Source organism: Trichechus manatus, unplaced genomic scaffold (assembly GCF_000243295.1).
Source record: "Trichechus manatus latirostris isolate Lorelei unplaced genomic scaffold, TriManLat1.0 scaffold00187, whole genome shotgun sequence".
Taxonomy (NCBI): Eukaryota; Metazoa; Chordata; class Mammalia; order Sirenia; family Trichechidae; genus Trichechus; species Trichechus manatus.
In genome coordinates, this window is record NW_004444123.1 from 3,184,285 (window position 1) to 3,205,956 (window position 21,672).

General features: G+C 40.2%; 1 protein-coding gene across 8 annotated transcripts in view; it reads right to left on the reverse strand.

Moving 5' to 3' along the window:
* RPS6KC1 (ribosomal protein S6 kinase C1) overlaps window positions 1-21,672 on the reverse strand; it is a 221,099-nt gene that overhangs the window by 5,010 nt on the left and 194,417 nt on the right. For 4 of the 8 annotated variants that reach the window (XM_023741716.1, XM_004387523.3, XM_023741717.1 and 1 more), the window contains 3 exons: window positions 12,318-12,400; window positions 11,107-11,202; window positions 313-1,324 (listed from right to left, as the gene is read on the reverse strand). In XM_023741716.1, coding sequence (XP_023597484.1) covers window positions 1,214-1,324; window positions 11,107-11,202; window positions 12,318-12,400 — 290 coding nt within the window. In that variant the 3' untranslated portion in view covers window positions 313-1,213. Of the gene's footprint in view, window positions 1-312; window positions 1,325-11,106; window positions 11,203-12,317; window positions 12,401-21,672 lie in introns of those variants that run through there. The other 4 variants (XM_023741713.1, XM_023741715.1, XM_023741714.1 and 1 more) reach the window with 1 other exon arrangement.

The window sequence follows — 21,672 nt, forward strand, 5'->3', positions numbered from 1 at the left end:
AGATGATGTCACTCAGCAACGCATGATTACAGGAAAATGCATGACCACAGGAGATATCTAACCAACATAAAGAAACGCAAAATACGAATGTTCGGAGCTGTAGGAGCACACATATTCTTTCTACACAATGTCTAGTAAATCAGAAGGGCAAATCTGGAAATCCCATAACTGTAGTAATAAAATAGGATTGCCACTCAACTCCATTTAGATGAGATCCTTTGGTTCTTAGTACACTAGCCAAAAAGTAAAATGAAGTTACACGTAAGAAGAAGAAATAGAAATTGATAATATCCCAAAAGGAAAGGAATAGAGGCCTTTCTAAAAAAAAAAAAAAATTAAGCTATTAAATAAAGCAGAGATTTAAATTTTTACCACGTTTATTGCATATCATGATCTCTTCATCCTTATTAAGTTGATACAATTTGGGAAATCAATACTCCCTTCCCTTTTTTGTTGATGTCTATTAGTAGGGGTGGGAAGAATGGAATAGGAGAGACCAGGCCAGGATGTAGAAATGGCAAGATAGGGAAAGGAAATGAAGCCGAAGAGAGACACAACGCGGGTGTTTATATGAATGCCTTCTCTAAGTAAAGAGCATCAACCAACGAAGTACAACGTTGACAGCACAGTATTTTCTCCTCACGTGGACTTCTGAAAGAATGAAACAATAGGAGACCACATTCAAGATACATCAATTGTACGGCATCGTGCGTGGTACAGGTTTCCTATTAGGCTCCACAGATGACATTATTCACGAAGAACTTCTAGTATATTATTCAGCAAATATTAATTTGATCATTTCAATCTATCTTGGTTAGCAGAAAACACTGTTAGCTGCCATATAAAGGTCCTTCTTTCAAGTAAGACTTTATTCTACACTTAGAACTTGATATCAGAAGAACATCTGGAAAGGCATTCCTCCTCCTGCTGGCTTTACATCTCATCTGCAACACTAAATGCAGATTCAACAAAGAGCACACCTTGGTTAAAGGATTGTGTGTAACAGCCCCTTGCTATATAAATCAGCCAATGTCTCCTCCAGGCAGTAACTGTATATAAATGATTCTCTTTTAACCTTTTCTTCCCCCACTTCCTTAAATGTCTTGATTCAGTGACTTGGTCCTCCAGAAATGCCCGTGAGGGCGGGTGCCCCTGTGCTAGAGAGGCTGTCACAGAAAAGACCAGGATGTGTGCAGATAACCCTGCATCCCGTTCATCTCGTCAGTGCCGCCCAATCCACGGGGGTGAAGAACGGGTGAGATTTGATGTCTTCAACACCAGCAACACCAGCACCAAGCCGCTCCACAGGGTTGAACTGCAGCAGCTAAAAAGGAAGGGTTTGGTGAGTAACAGGGATCCAACTGGTGAATCAAGGGAAAACAGAAACATATGAAAGGAAACCAAACCCGCGGCCGTCGGGTCAACTCCGACTCACAGCGACCCTATAGGACAGAGTAGAAGTGCCCCGTAGGTTTCCAAGGAGCAGCTGGTGGATCCGAACTGCCGACCTTTCAGTTAGCAGCCGAGCTCTTAACCACTGCCCACCAGGGCTCCAGATGAAAGGAAAGAGCTTGTAAATTCATCCCCAGTGACAAACGGACTTGATTAATAGCCGATTGACTTGTTTCCTTGAATGAGAACTATGCCTAATACTACTCCAGCTGCCAGCAAGGTAGTGGGGGATACCTGAGCTAAACTCAGGCGTTTGTAATTGATCTGAAACATAACCCTGAGTAACACTTTGTTTCTATCATCCTCATATAATAAAACAGGACAGTTATATATACCAATTCTCTGTTTCTAAGACACATCTTGATATTAATTAGGTATTGCTCCAAATTCTGAAAAGCCAGTTAGTTACTCCCTTCATCAGCAGGAGGTTTAGGAGGAAAAGTAGAAGTCTTTCAACCCTAATGAACTATACATGCACTGAACTAAACTTTACCCAAAGTCTGAATGGACGACTTTATATTATAAAATCGCTTTCTGTGCACCAGTTGACTCAAACCAGATAATTTGATCCAATAACTGAAATGTGTTGTAACTTCTTCAAAAACAGGTATCATGCATGTAAAGGTTAACAGCAACAGGACCGTTAGTGTGGGATAAGAGAAGCGGTCACATGCACATTTACAGTAGACCCTGCACATAATGAAGGCAGATGCCCTGACACGTTTATGATGCCTCCAATTTTTGCTTTTGTTTTACCAGCTTTCCTGAGTGTGAGGGTTAATTTTATGTGTCAGCTTGGCTAGGCTATGGTTCCCAGGGGTTTGGTCAAACACCAGTCTGGATGCTGTTCCATAAGGCAATCTAATCTAATGAAATGAAATCACCTTCCATCATGTCATCTAATGTAATGTAATCAGTCAGTAGAAAAGGGAGTTTCCTAAGGGTGTGTTCTGCCTCCAGACTAGAAACAGATGTTTAGGCAGAACTTTCTTCACTCTACACTCATCTCATCGCCTGACCTACAGATCTTTGGACACAAGACCACTGGTTCTATTTCTCTAGAGAAACCTAAGATACGGAGGGATAATTTACATACCATAGAATTCATCTATTTTATGTGTGCAATTCAATGACTTTTAGTAACTTTAAAGAGTTGTGCAACCACACCACAATCCAGTTTTAGAACATTTTGATCAACCCACAAAGTTTCCTCATGCCATTTGCAGTTAATCTGCTCTCTCATCCTCAGCTCTGGGCAACCACTGGTCTGCTTTGTGTCTCCATAAACTTCCCCTTTCTGGACTTTTCATGGAAATGGAATCATAAAATATGTAGTCTTTTGCAGCTGCTTTTCTCACTTAGTATAATGGTTTTTGAGATTCATACACGTTGTAGCATGTTATCAATAATGTGTTCCTTTCTATTTATGAATAGTATTCCACTGTATGGATATACCTACCACATTTTGTTTATCCATTCACCAGCTAATGAACATATGGACTGTTTTCAGTTTTGGACTATCATGAATAATGTTGCTATCAACACTCACATATATGTTTGTGTGTGGACATATGTTTTCATTTCTCTTGAGTAGATTCTTAAGAGTGGAATTGCTGTGTCATAGGATAAGTTTATCTTTAACCTTTGAAGAAAGTGTCAACGTTTTCTCAAGTGGCTGTGCCATTGTACATTCCCATCACCAGTGCCTGAGGTTTCCAGTTTCTCTACATCTTCACCAACCCTTGGTACTGTCTTTTCGATAACAGCCCTTCTAGTGTGTATGTAGTAGTATCTAATGGTTTTAATTTGTACCCCCTAATGAAATGGAGCCCTGGGGACACAGTGGTTAAGCACTCGACTGCTAATCAAAAGGTCAGTTGTTCGAACCCACCAGCCGCTCCGTGGGAGAAAGATGTGGCGGTCTGCATCTGTAAAGATTTACAGCCTTGGAAACTCTATGGGCAGTTCTACTCTGTCCTACAGGGTCACTACGAGTCAGAACCGACTTGACAGCACCTGAAAACAACAACAACAATGATGTTGAGCATCTTTTCATGTCCTTCTTAGCCATTTATATATCTTTTTGGTGAAATATCAATTCAAATATTTTATCTATTTCTAAACTGGGTTGTCTGTCTTATTTTGAGTTACAAGAGTTCCGTATGCATTCTGGATACAAGTCCTTTACCAGATATATGATTTTCAAAAATTTTCTCCCACTCTGTAGCTTGTCTTTTCATTTCTTAATGGTATCTTTTTAAGAGCAAAAGTTTTTAGTTTTAATGAAGCCCATTTTAGCAACTTTTCTTTTATGGATCATGCTTTGAATGAGATAATTCATAATAAAAATACTAAGTGCTGTATCTAATAATGCTTTGCCTAACCCAAGGTCATGATTTTCTCCTATGTTTTCTTCCAGAATTTTTATAGTCTTAGGTCATATATAGGTTTAGGAACTATTTTCAGTTAACTTTATTATTTTTTGTGAATATTGTGAATTGTGAATATCCAATTTTCCCAGCACCATCTGTTGAAAAGACTATTTTTCCACATGTAATTATCTTGGTATCTTTATTAAAAATCAATTAACAATGTAAGGGTTTATTTCTGGGCTCTCATTTCCATTCCATTGATATATATGCCTAGCTTTGCCTCAAGAACCCACTTTGTCTGAATTACTGTAGCTTAATAGTAAATTTGGAAATTGGGTAATCTAAGTTCTTTAATTTTGTTGATTGCTTTCAAAACACCTTTGGATATTCTAGGTTCTTTGCTTTTTCATATACATTTTTTGAGTCAGCTAAAGGCTTTCAATTTTGCCGATCTTTTCAAAGAATCAATTCGTGATTTTCTTGATTTTTCTCTATTGTTTTCTGATTTTTATTTCACTGATTTCTGTTTCCTTTCTTTTGCCTCTTTTGGGTGTATTTTGCTTCCCCCCCCCCCCCAGTTTCTTAAGGTGCAAGCTTAGGTGATTGATTTGAGACATTTCTCCTTTTCTGATATGTGTTTAAACCCACAAATTTTCCTTGAAGCACTGATTTAGCCACATCCTATAAATTACCAAACAAAGAACAAACAAAACAACAACAGTTTTCACGGGGAACTATCAGACTCCAGAATTACAAAAAGTATTATCTAAAATGACCAGTTTTCAGCAAAAAATTACAAGATATGTAAACAAACAAAAAAGTATTATCCATACTTAGGATAAAAAGTAGTCAATAGACATTGTCTATGAGAATCCCCAGATTTTAGATTTAGCAGACAAGGACTTCAAAGAAGCTATTATAAATATGTTCAAAGAACTCAAGGAAACTATGTTTAAAGAATTAAAGAAAAATATGACAACAATGAATCACTAAATAGAGATTCTCAATAAGATAAAAATTACACATTAAAAAAGCAAATGATTGAAAAATGTTACTAAAAAAATTTACTAGAACAGCTCAACAGCAAATTTGAGATAAAAAAGAAATCAGTGAACTTGAAAAAAGATCAATAGAAATTATACAGTCTGAAATACAGAGAGAAAAAAGATTGAAGAAAAATGACAGACCCACATAGACCTGTGAGATAACATCAAGTGGACCAACACACATATAATGGGAGTCCCAGATAGACAGAAGAGAGGGAAATGGGCAGCAAAAATATCTGAAGATATAATGGCTGAAAACTTCCTAAATTTGATGAAAAACATTAATCTACACATCCAAGAAGCTCAATAAACTGCTCTCCCAGCCCCATTGTAATATGCAGCTGCTGATGTCTCTGCTCTATTTTTTTTCTTGCTCTTCCTAAAGGCCAATTCTCTGTCTGCATAGCTTACTGTCAGCCAATGACTGAACAAAGTTTGTTTTCAAACACTTTAAGCCATTAAAGCGTACATCCTCTGACGATGGAGGTGTGTGTGGGTAGGAAAATGCACCTTTCAAGTCTGCACTGGTTTTTTACCTTCAGCTGGTGCTTTCCTGCTCCTATGCATGTGCACCAGCCTCAGGGCTGGTCCCTGTGGCCCGCCCCACTCTGGCAGAATCTCTGTGCCTGACAAAGTGGGAGGAGGAATTGGCGCAGTCCCAGGCAAGAATGCCACAGATTCCTGCTGTTCTTTCCCAAAGTTCAGCAGCTTTCAAGCATAAATGCTTTTTTAGACTGTTGTATCTCTTTGATCAATTTCCAGAGCACTGAAATGTTTGTTTTTGCCAAGTTTGTCCAACTTTGTATTTGCTTTTATTGGGGAGAGAATTTGCCAACTTCCTTACTCGGCCATGGCCACACAGATTTGAGAAAACTCTTATTGCAAATAATTTTTTCTCACGGAATGTAGTCTTAAATATTTAATGATTCCTTGGAAACCTTAATAATCTTATACAAAGAACCCACGATTCAAATTTACACAAAAGTTCTATTTCTTCTTTTCTTTTTTCTTTATTTCTACTTTTTCTTTCATTCATGATTCATTAATTTAATTATCTGTATGAAAAACATCCACTGGCTATCTATACGTGCCAGTCCACCACTTTAGACCTCTTCACTTATCACCAGCAGCTGCTTCACACCTATAGTAGCAGTCCTATGATTCAAATATATGTTGCATCGAATTACAAATTATTACATCACAGACCTTCAACACTGTTCTATCAGTAATAATAATCAAAATAAATAAATAAATAAATAAACTCATTGCCTTTGAGTCGAATGTGACTCATAGTGAACCTATAGGACACAGCAGAACTGCCCCATAGGATTTCCAAAGAGTGGCTGGTGGTTCAAACTGCCGACCTTTTGGTTAGCAGCTGAACTTTTAACCACTATACCACCAGGACTCCAAAATAGTAACAATAAACTTTTATATACAACTTACTGTGTGCCAGGTATTTTTATAAGCACTTAACACAGGCTAATTCATTTAACTCACAACAACTGTATGAATAGCTACTATCATCTCCATTTTATAGAAGAGAAACAGAACCTGAGAGATATTAAGTAACCTATCTAAGATCATACAGCTAGTAAGTGACAAAGACAGGATTTGAATTCAGGCAGTCTGGCTCTAAAATCCATTGCTCTTAACCACAACATCACGTGCCTCATAAGTATTTAATCTGCAAATGCCAAGAATCCATTACTTCACTTTGATATTACCAAATCTGCAAGGGGAGTGAAGCATATGCTTTAAAAGACTACAGTAATAGTCTTTTTACTTGAAATTATTGTGTCTAGCATGCGAAAGTGTCCATTATATCTAATTGCTCAAAGAATTTGTATATTAGAAGAAAGTTGCTAAAATGAGTTAAGAGAAAGGCTGCTGCTATAATACAAACTTAACTTTCACATCATAGGAATATCCTAAATATACCAAATGCATTTTCAGAATCAGAGAATCCATGCTTACTGATTGAAACATGAAGGGCATCAGGCATTATAATAGAAATCTAACATACCAAACACTGGTAGGAATTAAACATAAATATAACATTGTTTTCTATTTCAGGAAACTATAAATGTGTAAGTTGTTTCTTCCTTGTTACAGCTTTTCCATCTTCATTCTTTTCAAAATATGACTTCATACACGAAATTCCAATGAAGCCTCATGTTTTGACTTTTACTAAAGTCAATTTACTTAGTTCATGGGGTGTTCTATAATATTTGCAAGTATACATCCACATTAACAAGCTTTGATACGCAGCTGACACAGCCTTGCTTGCTGAAAGTGAAGAGGACTTGAAGCATTTACTGATGAAGATCAAAAACTACAGCCTTCAATATGGATTACACCTCAACATAAAGAAAACAAAAATCCTCACAACTAGACTAAGAAGCAACATCATGATAAACGGAGAAAAGGTTGAAGTTGTCGAAGATTTCATTTTGCTTGGCTCCACAATCAACACCCATGGAAGCAGCAGCGAAGAAATCAAACAATGCATTGCATTGAGCAAATCTGCTGCAAAAGACCTCTTTAAAGTGTGAAAAAGCAAAGATGTCACTTTGAGGACTAAGGTGCACCTGACCCAAGCTATGATTATTTCCAATTGCCTCATATGTGTGCAAAAGCTGGACAATGAATAAGAAGACTGAAGAAGAATTGACGCCTTTGAATTACAGTGTTGGTGAAGAATATTCAGTATGGACTGCCAAAAAAAGAACAGATCTGTCTTGGAAGAAGTACAGCCAGAATGCTCCTTAGAAGCCAGGATGTAGAGAGTGCATCTCACATACTTTGAACATGTTATCAGGAGAGATCAGTCCCTGGAGAAGGACATCATGCTTGTAAAGTAGAGGGTCAGCGAAAAATAAGAAGACCTTCATATGCATGTGAAACCTAGACAATGAACAAGGAAGACCAAAGAAGAATTGATGCCTTTGAATTATGGTGTTGGTAAAGAATACTGACTATATCATGGACTGCCAGAAGAATGAACAAATCTGTTTTGGAGGAAGTACAGCCAGAATGATCCTTAGGAGCAAGGATTGCGAGACTACATCTCACATACTTTGGACGTGTTATCAGGAGGAACCAGTCCCTGAAAAAGGACATCATGCTTTGTAAGGTAGAGAGGGTCAGCAAAAAAGAAGACCCTCAACAAGATGGATTGACACAGTGGCAGCAACAATGGCCTCAAGCATAACAAGGATTGTGAGGATGGCGCAGGACTGGGCAGTGTTTCGGTCTATTGTACTTAGGGTTGCTATGAGTCGGAACCAACTCAAGGGCACCTAATAACAACAACGTACATCTACAGGCAAAAGTATAATTGTTTTACCCATGACTATCTTGCTTATTGTGCCATTTTAAATGACATACCAGGCCTCAAGAGAGGTCACGTAAGGAAGATTGATCGCTTAGGAAAATGTGTCAGTGTCTTAGGCTGGGTTCTCTAGAGAAGCAAAACCTGCAAAGTGTATAAATATATATATAGAGAGAGATTATATCAAGGAAACAGCTCACGCGATTGTAGAGGCTAGAATGGCCCAAGTCCGTGGATCAGGGTACAGGCCTCTCCCAAGTCACGCAGCTGCAGAAGCTGGCAAGCCCAAGATCGGAAGGTCGGAGAGCAGGGCTCCCACTCACAGGCTGTGCAGATCAACGAATCCCAGGTTCGGCAGATAAGCTGACAGCTCAAGTCCCAAGAACGGTAGATGAGACGACAGGGAGCAGCCGCAGGATCCAGAGAGAGCAAAAAGCCAGAACGTCTGCTTATATACAGATGCGGGCCACACCCCCAAGGAGACTCCCTTTCATCTGACTGGCTACTCACAGTATATTCAATCATGAGAGTGACTACATTAAAACACGGAGAATCATGGCCCAGCCAAGGTGACACACAATCTTAACCATCCCAGTCAGCCAGTGGCAAATCCAGTCACTGCCACCCTTCTCTAACCTGAATGACAGGCAGAGAACTGAGCAAGGAGGACACAGAAGTGCATGTTTTGAAGGTTTTCTTCTCATATGATATCTTTCAACTGACAAAGCAACCATGGCATAATTAACCGGATGCACACATGAGAGTACCAACATACGTGCTCTGAAGAGTCATAAAATCTAAGTGCCTTTAAAAGTAAGATTGCTGCGAACGATGTTTACATGAACACCATTCACCCGACGGGGACAGATCACTGAGCCACAGGTACAGGGATTATGAAATCTAGGAGGAAAGCAAGGAGCTGAAAGACCAAAGAGAAGAAAACTCCCCAAAGCAGCATGATTTTTTCCACATAAACCACTTGGTGATTTTTAAGATGACATCTATGACATGTGAGGGAATGGAAGAAGACAGTCAAAATGACAGACTGCTAATCCCACCAAGAGACCCTGGTTCCCTTTCCTGATGATGTTTCTCAGCATGCCTGGTGGCTTCCTCAGGCCTCAGTGACGGGACGCTGATGTACAAGCACACATGTCTGTACCGGGGAACTTCCCGGATCTGAAGCCTAGACTCGCTCACAACATAACTTGTAATACAGAAAAGAGCAGCAGAGCTGTACATGTTAATGTGGGGAATTCCATTTCACTATTGTATGAAAATGACTACTTCTTTAAGGAAAAAAAATAGCCGTTGCTAGCCTTCCCTAAATTATTTACAAAAAAAACCTGAATTTATCTTATTGTGCCACAACAAACAAGGAGAAAGCAAATAAGTAGCTGCCTTTTTTTTTTTCTGTGAGAATGAAATGATCTATAACTCTTTTCATTACCTCATTTCTTTTGCAAAGTGATCTTCGTATTCTCACCTCAGTACACTTTACATACTCTAGGCAAATTAATTTTCTTGAAGCACAACTCTGAACCTTTCACTCTTCTGCACGAAAACACCAAATCTAGGTTTTTACGGAATGAAATACTGTCACTCTACCCTGGTGTTTATGATAACAGGACCCCTAAGAAGTGTCTTTCTCCTCTCAGCTACTATTACCACTCATCCTTCTGTTCATCCCTCCACTCCAGATCAACCAACATTTTGATTTTACAAACTGAGTCTTTCTGACTCCTTCCTTGCCTTTGTTCAAGCTGCTAACCCCACCAAGGGTATTCTTCCTATATCCCACCTTGACATAACAAAACCCTGTCTAAGGCCCAGCAAAAATAACATCCACTCCAGAAAAGCTTTCCTGATACTACCCCCACGTAGATGGTCATCCCGCCTTCTGCTGACTTGTATTTGTTAAACCTCCCTGACAGGCCGTCTCATCAGTGAACCTCATCCTGGCAGCCTGAAGCATGTGCCTTGCACATAGTATGTGTTGAATGAAACAAACATCACTCTTCGGGAGAATATTAAGTAATCCTCTTCTTAATATACTTTCCTCTCCCTGTTTGTTTTTTTTAAATTTATTTTCCCAGATTAAAAAAATAATCCATGCTTTATTAAACAAACATTTTAGATCTTGACCTTTTCCAAATACCCTTTCCCTTCATGCTTGTCAGAGAAGTGTAAAGACCCCAGGCCTGATCCTTCTTGCCGATTAGCCATGAGTCTATCACGACAGTCACAACCCTCAGTGCACGCAGCAACACCCACAATTCCAAACCTGGGCATCTTAAGTATGAGGAATCAGTTTAAGAAGCTCCCTAGAGTTCCAGGCCTGCCTGTGGGATATCGAACTTTAATTATCAATAATCTCGTTCTTCAAAGGTACAAAATGTACTAATTGACAACAATGTCCAAGCTCCATCTACGGATGAAGCTGAAGTAGCGACCTAACTTAGCAAGATTTTCTACCACCACCTCTCTCCTAAGCAGCCTGGGTAGCCCACCTAACTTTATAAACGCCAATTAAAGGTTGAAAAACAGCCATTCATGTATGACTACAAAATGTAACAGCAAATACAGAGTAGCCCCTGAGAAGCTGAAAAGAATATTTAAATCTCACACCTACACAAATATATGGAATTGACTAAACATTAGACTAGATTAAAAAAAAAAAAAAAACCTAATACCAGGTTTTAACTGTATTAAACTGTATCTCTGACCCCACCAATACTTGGATAAAGTAGAAGCCTATAAATACACAGTCTGAATATAACACTGAATTTGCAATTACTGCTGGGTCTTTCTTGCCTAAAACGAGTTTCTTTAAGGTTTTAGAGCAGTAGGCTCCACCAGTTTGCATGGTTGATAGAGTTGGCCAATAAGTCATCTAAATTACCTGTTGAATGAGCGAGCGAGCCTCTTCAGAGATGCTTCCTGGCATGTTCAGGATAGTGTGAGTGTTTATTCCTGCTGGATGGCACTCGACTAGAGTCTGAAACAGTCAACCAGATACACTTCTTACCCAGTAACATCATATTCTGTTCTATCATGGGGTTCATGGACAGCAAGTACAGAGAGCTCAATAACCATCTTAACTAGAAGTGCATAACCACTACGGTTGTACCCAAGCAGCTTAGGACAAGGGCTATGCGCTCACAGAACTTCACCCTGGACACATGGAACAAAGGCAGGCAACCATCAAGATGACATCCTAGTTTATTACAAAAGTTATTTCAGAGGTATTGCCATGCAATTAGCCTTTTCCCTCGGTTATAGAGAGAAAGGCTGATAAGGGAAAGATTTAAATTATACTCAAAAACTAAAAAGGGTCTGGACATCCCTGTATTTTCTTAATGTTCTTAGAAATCTTCAAAGTTTAGAATCTGTTAGTAAAAACACTTTTTATGTGCACAGGACGTCATTGTTTCAGTTGCTCTGTGAGCTCCACCACAGTCTTGGACGGTTGGTACGATCTCCATTTTTAAGGGAGGTGACTACTTGCAAAAGTCTAACTGCTCATTTGCTGTTGTCTCTGTAGGAGGCAATCTGCACAGTATTCTGTTAAAGTTCAGTAACCACAAACATCATACTTAAAAGGTACTGATCAGAGACAGCATAAATTCTCTCTTTAAGCTAAAACAGAGAGGGAAAATCTACAGTATTGAGAAAAAGATATTACCTTTAACATCTATATTAATTTTCTAAAATAAGATTCCTTCCTGGTTTCTGATAAAATGTTTAAAAACATTCAGAGGATTCTCATACAGCCTTACAGGAACCATACAGATAGATGAACCATACGGACGGCTTTGACTTTGTTGAAACTGAGCCACAGAACCACAGAAAACGAAGCCGATATTTAGTTTATATCTCATTGTGTGACACTGTGACATAACAGAATTTTACCATCAATTTGTTCAATGCAATACAATTCTACTTAAAAAAAAAAAAAAATCTGGAATCTTGGTACACTTGCATTTATCTCTGCTTGTTTTTTGGATCAAAGCTTAGTCCCTGATCTAAAAATTAAAGGCAAAGCTAACATTCTAAATTTGACATCAGGGTAGCATCTGGATAAACGTATTAAATGTCCAGGTCACTGCTTACCTTTCCGGTGAGAAGTTCAAAGAGGACGGCCCCCAGACTCCACCAATCGCAGGCTTCAGTTTCTTCCGTGATTGCTCCCACCTCTAAACACACCAAAAAAGGTGGATATTAAAATTCCAAAGGTCAATTAAACTTTCAAAATTAACATGTAATAGCAAGGTGACCTTCTTAGTGCTGAGCGAGCAGATACAAAATGCTACTGGGCTTTCAAAATGCCTGAAAGTTTTTATCGCTTGGTCACCTCCTGTGGTTGCATTTTTTTTTTTTTTTTGACACAGTCATATATTAAACGGAGGCATTTGTTCTTTATTTGATAGAGGGACACCTTCAAGACGCTGTACTTAAAACAGTTACAGGAACCTACTAGATCAGCATTTTGCTTCATTTTTCAAATCTGAGCAAGTACAGCCAACTCTGCCTCTAGGGGTCATTTTTTAGTTTTGAAGCAAAGACTCCTTGAGTTCAAAAGGACCTTCAACAATTACCTAATCCAATATTAATTACCCTATTACTTACAGGTTAGCAACCAGAGGGGTGAAATATCTTGTCCAGTATCGTACGGAGAATTCAGAGCCAAACTAAGATCTAGTTTACCTATTACCCCCTTCCTCCTATATAATCAATGGTTTACAGTCTCACCTTCTCCCTCCTATATAATCAATGGTTTACGGTCTCACCTTCTCCATCCTATATAATCAATGGTTTATGGTCTCACCTTCTCCCCCCTATATAATCAATGGTTTACGGTCTCACCTTCTCCCCCCTATATAATCAATGGTTTACGGTCTCACCTTCTCCCTCCTATATAATCAATGGTTTACAATCTCACCTTCTCCCTCCTATATAATCAATGGTTTACAGTTTCACCTTCTCCCCACTATATAATCAGTGGTTTACGGTCTCACCTTCTCCCCCCTATATAATCAATGGTTTATGGTCTCACCTTCTCCCTCCTATATAATCAATGGTTTACAATCTCACCTTCTCCCTCTTATATAATCAATGGTTTACAGTTTCACCTTCTCCCCACTATATAATCAGTGGTTTACCGTCTCACCTTCTCTCTCCTATATAATCAATGGTTTACAGTCTCACCTTCTCCCTCCTATATAATCAATGGTTTACAGTCTCACCGTCTCCCCACTATGTAATCAATGGTTTACGGTCCCACCTTCTCCCTCCTTTATAATCAATGGTTTACAGTCTCACCTTCTCCCCCCTATATAATCAATGGTTTACGGTCCCACCTTCTCCCCCCTATATAATCAATGGTTTACAGTCTCACCTTCTCCCTCCTATATAATCAATGATTTACGGTCTCACCTTCTCCCCACTATATAATCAGTGGTTTACAGTCTCACCTTCTCCCCCCTGTATAATCAATAGTTTCTGACTGAGAAAGGGGAACATGAAGTGCAAACCAACCCATTTTGTTTAGAAGTGGAGACAGGTCTAATGTTTTAAATTACAATTGAAACTGCTAGCTAGGCTTTTACATTATCTACAAACTCACAACTTCAGCTGTGTTACATGAGGCTTCAGGTATCATCTTTCAGACTCCCCCACAAATCAGCAATAATTCCTTATTTCACCAGGATGGAGGCTTGGCGTCCTTTCCTCACGTATGATGTTCAATGAGTCACTAAGCCTTTTCGATATCTGCCTTCCTGTGTCTAGTCAACTACTAAAATAGATTTATTACTTGACTCCAGGGTATCCCACAGCTCATAACGATGATGTTCCAAAGGTTATAAGCAGGTAGGTTGGAATTTGGGAGACAATAAGTGGACGTGGAGCTCGGTGTCCAGTCGTTTAACCAATGCTTAGTAGAAGTACCGTGTAGCAGAACACAACACTCATCAAACAGCTTGAGCTCCAAGTCTTGGAGCAAAGCTCATGCGAATGGGCCGGAAAAAAAGAGTCCCTCCCATGCTACACAGTGAAATGCTCCATTTCAGCACCTCTTCATATCCACGACTTCCTTTACCTCCAGGGTTCATATCACCATGCAGCCGCCCCTTGCAAACACTAAGGGGCAGTTCTACTCTGTCCTGTAGGCTCACTAGGCGTTGGAAGCGACTCGGCAGTAACGGTTTGGGTTTGGTGTTATACACGTATCGTGGCACATCCATCTGATGAAATACTACGGTAAAAACTGGGAAAGCCAGAAGCTGTGTAAGGCACAAACCTGTCAGAGAAGGAAAACTCGAATATTTTCCACTAAAACGAGCGACAGAAAAATGGTGAGACCGCACCCTGTCAAAGGCGGAAAACCTGCGAGAGGCGGAAAAACAACGCAGGCCTGTTCTCGCAGGTTTCACTGTACTACACGACCATCTCAAATGCTGTATTCATACAGGTTTAGCTACATAAATAAACATTCAGATATGTTAAGTTTGAAAAACCAAGCTATAAAGCAATAGAATTTGCATTTATAAAATTGTATAGAAATAGTTTACAAAATGTCTTAGTGGTTTACCTCCTGGTGTTAAGACTTTTTTATTTTTATACTTATTAACTTAAGTGACTATCTTAGTAGTACAATTTTTGAAAGTATAACAAGATGATATGGGAACATTCCGGCTTGTTGGGAAAGTTACTTTGGAGCAGGGGAGACGAAGCTGTGCAGGCCAGCCCTCCCTGAGAGTCAGCTCGTCAGCTCCCCTGCACAGCTTTCCCCCCTGCAATCTATTCTGTATCAGAGACAGCGATGGCCTAGGAGTCAGGCGTCCTGGGCTAGGGACCCTGAGGAGGATACTGGACCTCATCTATAACACAAGGGTTAGATCTGAGGGCCTCTTGGTTAAATTTAGCTCTAAACTCTATGATTCTGATACTCAAGGATTCCCCAAAACAGTGATTCTCATGAAGGACAACTCCCCGGGGTCTCTCACTCAAAGCACCTATGCTACCCCTCCCAGATTCCAGGACGCTGTCTCCCACCCAGCTTTCCCACCTTCCCATAGAGAGCCAGAAGTGCTTTCAAAAACTTCAGAAAGTGTATGTGTTCTTAGAAAAGTAAAAAGAAAGTTTATCATAGTCCTGTCATCAAGCGTAACCTTTCGCACATTTCCCTCCAGTGGATTATATCATTTCCCTGCTCAAAATTCTTAAACAGCTTCTCACTGACTTAAATAACATCCAAATGCCTTGCTTAATCAGGCAGAGATAAAATCAGGCCTCCACAGTGAGGTCTCAACCTATGAGATTCATCCAACTAACACCCATCAAGCAGCACAAACTTGGGACTATGCTAGAGGCAGTATTCCTCCGCAGGAGCCCTGGGGGCGCAGTGCTTGAGAGCTCAGCTGCTGAGCAAAAGGTCGGCAGTCTGAATCCACCAGGCGCTCCTTGGAAACCCTATAGTGCAGTTCTACCCCGTCCTGTAGGGTCGCTATGAGTTGGAACCAACTCGACAGCACGCAACAACATTCCTCCACAGAACTCTGCACTCTGGCCACACTGTTCAGTTATGTTGAACTAAAATCAGTTTTCCCAACAGCATAGTATAATGGTTTTATTTTTGATATCTCCTTGTTCAACTCCCCCCACCAAAAAAGACACTAAACAAGTTCTACATTCATCACCTTCGGAGTGCAGCTTAAAACGCTTCAAAATAGCATCGTATTAAGCAAGATTTCCTAATTAATGTAAAGTTGACGCCGTGCGGAGCCGGTGACCAACTGTTTCATTTTCAGAGATGAGATGAACGTGCGCCACGACGAGGTGTTCGGTATTTAGGTAAAACACAAAGAAGAACGTCCTGGCAGCAAAAGCAAGTACTTATGGAATTTCTTCTTTAAAGAAATAGTTTCCTTTGATAATCAGGAGGACAGTGTCTTGACTGTCCCTTCCACATCCCTTAAGGACCAGCAATTCTTAGAAGAAAACTTTTAAGATATACATTGAGATTGTACTGCAGAAAAGAAGCCAGAGGTTGCATGGTTGTCAAAATTAGCATCACAGCAATAAAACTGCTTTACTTACAAAATCTATATAAAAAAATCTAAGCATAAACCAAGAGCAATGATTTACGCAGAGAGCCACGCGGTAGCTACCACAAACATCGGACGAGCGGGTAGGCGTACGTGCCTCACGTCAAAAGCTGAGAGTGTAGAGAAATACCAACAAATACACGAGGCTATTTTAAAGGTATAACATCCTTAAAGACATCTGAAACTCCTCCCCCAAATTTTAAAAACCTCGAAAATAGTAGAAAACATTTTAAAGGATAAATTCTTCCACTGTTTCTGCTAATTTTCAAAACATATTTTCTGATGAAAACCAACACGTTACCTTTCTGTGCATGCCCTCCCCCACGCCGAGCTCTATAGTTGCAATGTCTAGTCTGAGTAAGAAGCCCTGGTGGCGCAGTGGTTGACAGCTCAGCAGCTAGCCGAAAGGTTGGCAGTTTGAATCCACCAGCCGCTCCTTGGAAGCCCTATGGGGAAGTTGTACTCTGTCCTATAGGGTCACAATGAGTTGGAATTGACTCGATGGCAATGGTTTTAGTCTGGGTAAAACTATACCTCTATTCTCCACGAGTCCAGAGGTACTACAGGCATGAAGCAAAGTGATCTGGAAGGAAAAATAAACTATTCCCTAAGGAAAACAAACAAATTCTCAGGTTCTTTCCACAAAAACTCAAAGAGAGATGGTGATATCAAAGAATCCTGGATTTCTGCCTCAGGGTCAAAGAGCCAGGGCTGGCTATGCTACTGGTGGAGCGTGGCCGGGTAAATCACTAAGTTTCTCTAAAAATGAGGACAGCCAGCCCTCTCACATTCTTCCTACCTCTTACACTCTGTAATTTTATCATCCTGACAGTGTTTTCAAAAGCACCCATGGGCCCTTCTCATAACTTCTCCCTCCATTAACCTGAGATGTGCAGAGTGGGATTATGCTAAGACAGAGCACCCCTCAACCTTCTTCCTTTTTCTCCTTTCTAAACACAGCCACTCTTCCCTTTTCTAAGACAATCATCACTGGGTGGCGAATAAAATCTATCGGCACCGGTACATCTACCCTTTACCACCTTTTCACGCAACGGAGATGCAACAGTCATTCGCAGCATCAGATTTCAACTCATTCCAAAACTTTTAAGGACACCAAAGGTGTGGGAATGACTGAGTGACATTCTAGAACTTTCATTTCAGCACTTTTGATTCTGATATTCTAAGCACAATATAGAATCTTATCGGTCTATACTAGTGATTCAAACTATCAGATTTTCCATTTGAATAAACGAGTTTAAATAAAGCAATAAAGATGTGACAAGATATAAATGTGCTTTGTCTGCTCTGTTTACTCATGTTTAACACCTCCTAGAACACTCTCCAACAAGCCAGGATATTTTTCAGAAAAATGGTGCTGCCTTGGTAACCCATTTGTCAAGGGACTTGCGAAAACAAAGAATAAAAGTTTTAGCCTTTATGACAATCTAAAAAGTCTTTAGTCAGAGTCTACTAAATCTCTATCTTACAGCCAAACGTGGTGTTGTCGTGTGTCATCAAGTCAATTTCAACTCCTCGAGACCCTGTAGGAAAGAGGAGACCTGCCTGACTGGGTTTACAGGAGCAGAGAGCCAGCTCTTTTCTCCGGGGGAGCCGCTGGTGGGTTCCAACTACCAACCTTCTGGTTTGCAGCCAAGTGCTTAACCATCATGCCACCAGGGCTCCTTGTAGCCAAATATAAACCCAAAACACTCGTTGCCGTTGAGTCAATTCTGACTCATAGCGACCCTACAGGGCAGAGGAGACCTTCCCCGTAGGGTTTCCAAGGAGCGCCTGGTGGACTCAGACTGCCAGTTATTTGGTGAGCAGCCATAGCTCTTACCCACTGTGCCACCAGGGCTCCAATTGCCAAACATAATAGTGTTTAAAACCTGACCCCAAAACTGTAACTATAATAAGCGCAGTTCCTGAAAAAGTAAAGTAGAAAAAAGCAGAAAGTTTAGCCATAGGCTATCACGTGTACGGGAAGCGAAAGGAAAGCAAAGAGCATCCTCTCACTGTTAAGGAAGAAAAGACGAAGGGCAGACCCCGTGAGTCCATCATTACTGAAATCATGACCTACACTTCTCTATGGCATAGGCCCTGCCTTCTAGGACTAAACAGTTTAACCCACACGGATCCGTCAAAGACATGACCCAAAAATGAAGCCCAAAGACTGCTAAAACTATGCTGGAAATTGTACAGAAAATGGAGAAGGCTCAAAAATGTGGGTTAAACTCAAGCTTTAAGTGAATACCAACCTTTCTACAAAGTTTTATAAAGCTGAATCATCTTGCATTTTAAGCATCTGCAGTGCTCTCAACGCCCCAAATTCAGAATATACTTTTCTTCAAGAGACATCATTGCTCAGATGTTTGATAAATATGGGAACCTGAAGTCCCACGTTTCACCCTCTGATGGTCTCTCAAGGTACACCTTCAGAGTGGTGACACCTCTGGATTCTGCTGCCTAGTTGTCCTGCTAAGGGAGCCGGGCAGAGGCCACCTCACCCTTCTCCTTCCCTCCGCGCATACTAACAGCATTCCGAGAACCTCCAGGGACAATCCCGTGGCCTCCCTCGGGCAGTGGGAGCTGTTGCTATCTTCCTTTTGTTTCCAACAAATTCAGAAATTTCTTAGAAGAGCAGTTTACAAATAGAGAAATTCTATTTTAATTAGAACAGGTATTTAAAGATTTCTCCTTAACTGTTTACCTTACCTACAATTTCTTCTATATATAAAATCATAAAAGTTTCGGTGTTTTTTTGTTTTTTTTTACTTTCAAAGTTACAGTAACTGGGGAGCTATTATATCAAGGTCATATAAAAATCACTGAGAAACCAGCAATTGTCCCAAATAAAGTGTTTATGTAATACTCAAACTCAACTAACATTAAGATGATGGAAGAAATTATCACATAAATATAGCACTTTATCCAAATATCAGAATGATGGAACAATTTTAAAGCTACAGATCCATACAATGCATTAAAATGATGATCAATAGTAAATATACATTTTGGGGAGGATAATTTTCTAATTCCACGAGAGGAAGACCCTCAACGAGATGGACTGACACAGTGGCTGCAACAATGGGCCCAAGCATAACAACGATCCTGAGGATGGCACAGGACGGGGCAGTGTTTTGTTCTGTTGTACATAGGGTCGCTATGAGTCGGAGCTGACTTGATAACAGCACCTAACAACATCAACAACAATTCAACGAGATACAATTTTTTTTTTTTTCCAAACTGATAAGAAATCTGACTTTAAGGATTCCAACACTCTCTGTTTGGGAAAAGAAATACAAGTAACAAAAAAAAAAAAAAACTTTTAGGATCAAAGAGAGATCTTTGGTAAATAAGAAATGTAAGAATTAAGCCAAATACTTATAAACCTTAAAATTCAGCACCATGTACACTTTTATAGTATCAGAAAGAAAGCTGGAATGTCTAATGTTCAAAAAGGTTTAAACTGCTGTTACGGATGGTCAAGAATTTGTTAACTTTCTTCCAAGGGAGCCGGACTTCATTAACGAATTCAGATAAGCGTAGAGAAAGGTTAAAAATAAAATCTGATCTGTCATTAGCGACTGCTCAGACCACAGAAAAGGACATCTTCTTTCTTCTGCGAGGAGCATTCTGCGTCAACTAGGGCACAGAAACAGGAGGGCCGTGTTCTGCACAGACCGTCTTTCCCTGCAGCATCTGCTGCTAATTGAAAGGACTCGAATTACAAAATCCTAGTCAATTTCTCTCACCAGCTCTTGCTGTGTATAAAGATTTTCTATGCAGGGGCTGAGCATTAGTCTTCCACCACAGCTGATGGCTAAAGAGCAAAGAGAAAGAGACATAGAAGAAAGCATTTTCGGGTCCAACAATCTATGGAACTAAGCTGTGGGAAGAGGGGCAGCTAAGCGTGCCTTTTGTTAGCTCAGCAAATTACCATTCTGTAAACATAACTACTCACCTATAAAGGACTATTAATGTCCTAGTCAACCGATTGTATATGTCTTCTGTTTTGGTAACCTCTTTTTTATATAAATCTTCATAAGTTACTGTCAATATTATACCAATTATGTCTGTTATTTCTGGCTCCTAGGCACAGTGGCTGGGACACAGGAGCCACTTAGTAACTGTTTGTTGAATAAATATATCAATCTTGTACTTTGTAGCACTGTTCATTCAAGGCGTTCAAAGCCCTCAATGTGACCCCACATTTGTTCTCTGTAAGTCCCTCTGAGCATACAGATCTCCACCAAGTCCTTCTGCGGTCTTCCATGCTGCAGGCTAGAAAGTTTCACACATTATCTAAAACAAATTCCGACCACTGGATCGAGAAGGGACTAGAAGAGGGTGAGGATGGGCAGGCAGTGGATGGCTGCAGCCGCCTAGGCTATGCTTTGCTCTGGCACAGGCGGCTTTGCTGCATCAAGGAAACAGAGCCATAAAACCCTGGGAGCAGAAAGAAGACCGGACTGGGGCATACCTGCAGGTTTTCCCCGCATCTGTTGGATTTGGAGCAACAGTTAAGTGCTCGGCTGCTAACCGAAAGGTTAGAGGTTCCAACTCACCCAATGGCTTCATGGGAGAAAGATTACAGCCAACTTCCCTATGGGGAAGTTCTACTCTGTTCTTCTCTGGGGTCGCTATGAAAGGTTGGAGGTTCAAGTTCACCTGGAGATGCCTTGGAAGAAAAGCCTGGCAATCTACTTTCAGAAAAATCAGTCATTAAAAATCCTATGGAGCACAGTTCTACTCTGAAAACATTTGGGGTTGCCATGAGTTCACATCGACTCAGTGGCAGTTGGTACTGGTAGACTCATAATTACGTGAAATATGCCACCAATTTATAAGCCGGCTATAATATCTGGCTGGTGGTCTGGTGAAATAACTAGTATCAGCTAGGAATTTTTTTTTAATGTTAGCAAAAATAAATTCATTAAAGTGCACTGGAGGGCAACTACACTACCTAGCTTTCCCCAGTGTGCTCTTATTTTAGATACAGAGAAATTTCTTAACGCTTCCACAAACAATAAGACAAAATGTTCCAAACGAAAGCCATATCAACTATGAGAATAAAAGAAAATTTCATTTTAATCCTGGGTTTGGATTGTTCCTCTAATAGCTACAAACTAAATTATCAAAGTTTAGAGTTTAGAGTTTAAAAGTCTGAAGGTGTGCAACGGTTCACAGACACCCTGTATTTGAAATGGGGTGATCCGGACAGCGAAAACTTAGTTGCCTAAGGTCTCACAACATCCCTGAGGCAGAAGATCTTAATTCTCAAGGTGATATACTAACCACAGCCTGGAATTTTCATTTCCTAGCCCATCCTTTCAAAACAGGCATTTTGCTCCTTTTTT